This window comes from Myotis davidii, unplaced genomic scaffold, assembly GCF_000327345.1.
Source record: "Myotis davidii unplaced genomic scaffold, ASM32734v1 scaffold642, whole genome shotgun sequence".
Lineage (NCBI taxonomy): Eukaryota > Metazoa > Chordata > Mammalia > Chiroptera > Vespertilionidae > Myotis > Myotis davidii.
Window position 1 is genome coordinate 8,386 of NW_006293957.1, and position 2,149 is coordinate 10,534.

At 54.2% G+C, this 2,149-nt stretch overlaps 1 protein-coding gene across 1 annotated transcript; it reads right to left on the reverse strand.

Moving 5' to 3' along the window:
• Positions 1–11: 11 nt before the first annotated feature.
• LOC102766179 (eukaryotic initiation factor 4A-III-like) lies at positions 12–1,504 on the reverse strand. Its single transcript, XM_015566656.1, is given in 3 exon segments — positions 12–298; positions 301–540; positions 543–1,504. Coding segments are annotated over 3 exon segments (1,227 nt in total). The 5' UTR covers positions 1,423–1,504; the 3' UTR covers positions 12–191.
• Between the last annotated feature and the right edge of the window lie 645 nt (positions 1,505–2,149).

Consider the following 2,149-nt stretch of genomic DNA (forward strand, 5'->3'; position numbering starts at 1 on the left):
CCTTTGTAAGAACTTTGTGTGCCTTCACACATCCTTCTCCCCATGAGTTGCAGGTAGTGCCACGCCCTGACAATGTCAGAGGGGTCAAGGTTCCATTACGTGTGCATCGTAACCCCCTCAAAGAGAAACTGCTCTGGACAGTCCCGAGGGGACACAGAGCCGGCCAACTCGTCCCCAGCGCAGCAGACGCCTCAGATCAGATCAGCAACGTTCATGGGCATCTCGTTGATCTGCGTGGAGTAGTACTGCTCAATGTCCTGCAGGATGCGGATGTCGTCGTTCTTCACAAAGTTGATGCCACACCCTTCCGGCCGTACCGACCCGACCGCCCGATTCTGTGGATGTAGAGCTCCCGGTTGTTGGGCAGGTCGTAGTTGATGATCAGGGACACCTGACGGACGTCCAGGCCCCGGGCCCAGACGTTGGTGGAGATGAGCACCCGGCTGGCGCCGGAGCGGAACTCCATGATGGACTCCCGCTCCTTCTGGGGCATGTCCCCGTGCATCGATGAAACCGTGAAGTTGGCTTCTCTCATTTTCTTGTCAGCCAGTCAACCTTCCTCTTGGTGATGCAGAAGATGACGGCTTGCGTGATGGTCAGCATGTCGTAGAGGTCACACAGCGTGTCAAATTTCCACTCCTCTCTTTCCACCGCCACAAAAAACTGCTTGATGCCTTCCAGTGTCAACTCATCACGCTTCCCCAGGATGCGGAGGGGGTCCGTCATGAACTTGTTGGTCATCTCCAGGATTTCATGGGGCAGCGTGGCACTGATGAGCACCACCTGCGTGGCCGGGGGCAGGTACCTGTACACGTCGTAAATCTGCTCTTTGAAACCTTTATTCAACATCTCATCGGCTTCATCCAAAATCAACATCTTGATAGCACGTGTCCGCAGACTCCTGCGCCGGATCGTGTCAAAGACACGGCCAGGCATGCCGGCCACGACGTGCTGCCCATAGTCCAGCTTCCGGATGTCCTCCCCCACGTTGGTGCCGCCGATGCAGGCGTGGCACTGCACGTTCATGTAGTCGCCCAGAGCTAGCAGGCCCTTCTGGATCTGCACAGCCAGCTCTCTCGTGGGGGCCAAGATCAAAGCCTGGGTCTCAAGGACCTGGATGTCCAGACACTGGCGGACGGAAATGCTGAAGGTGGCGGTCTTGCCTGTGCCAGACTGAGACTGTGCGATGACGTCTCTCCCTTTAATTATCTGCTTGATGGCGCGCTGCTGGATGGTGGACGGCTTTTCAAACCCGTAGGCGTAGATGCCGTGCAGCAGGTCCTCCCGCAGGCCCATGGTGTCGAATGTGGGCGTCACGTCCACTTCCTCGCTGGTCTCGAACTCCACTTTGGTCATGTCTTCCTCTTTGAGCAGCCGCTTCCCCGCCGACCCCGAGTTTGCCATCGTGGCGGTGACCGCCATGATCCCGCGTCGGCTGATAGCGGAACGCGCGCCCCCCGGTGGAGGAAAGTGGAAGCACGACCCTGCGCAGCCGCCGCTGACAGGAACTCTGTATTTTATTTTTAATTTCAGTCAGTGTATGTTTAATTTCTGACTGGTCCTTTTCCATTTTTTTGGCATTCTCATTAAGATCCTTGAAGGTCTCACTAAGTTCCTCGGAGGTCTCACTAAGTTCCTCGGAAGTTCATAGAAGATTCTTGAGTAACCTTATAACTGTGGTTTTGAACTCTATGTCCTCCATTAGTTTGCTTTCCTCCATTTCTTTCATTTGTGACATGTTTCTTTGTCTCTGCATTTTCGGCTGACTGCGAGCACCCGTTGTGTCTATAGTGGAAGAACTGCTGTGCTGGAGACACCCTTATGGAGCAGGACTTGCTTCAGTGGAGCTTTGGTGCTCACTGAGTCTGTTTCTTGAGTGTTTCCCTTATGGATGTGAGGAGTTGAAATCTGGTATCTGACCAGGTGTACCCTGGGTCCTGGATCTCCAAGTCAACCACTGTGTGGGTCCATCCAGCAGAAGTTACAGCAATATCAACAGATTTCTCCTCTTTGTTTGGGATTTGGAAGTTTTGGAGCTCTCTGACCCAGCTGCAGCTTGTTGGGTTAGGCTGCAAAAGTGCAGGTGATTCCTTTGTGCCGCTGGGCACAGCTTGGGTGGGGATGTAAATTGAGTGGGATGGGTCTCAGA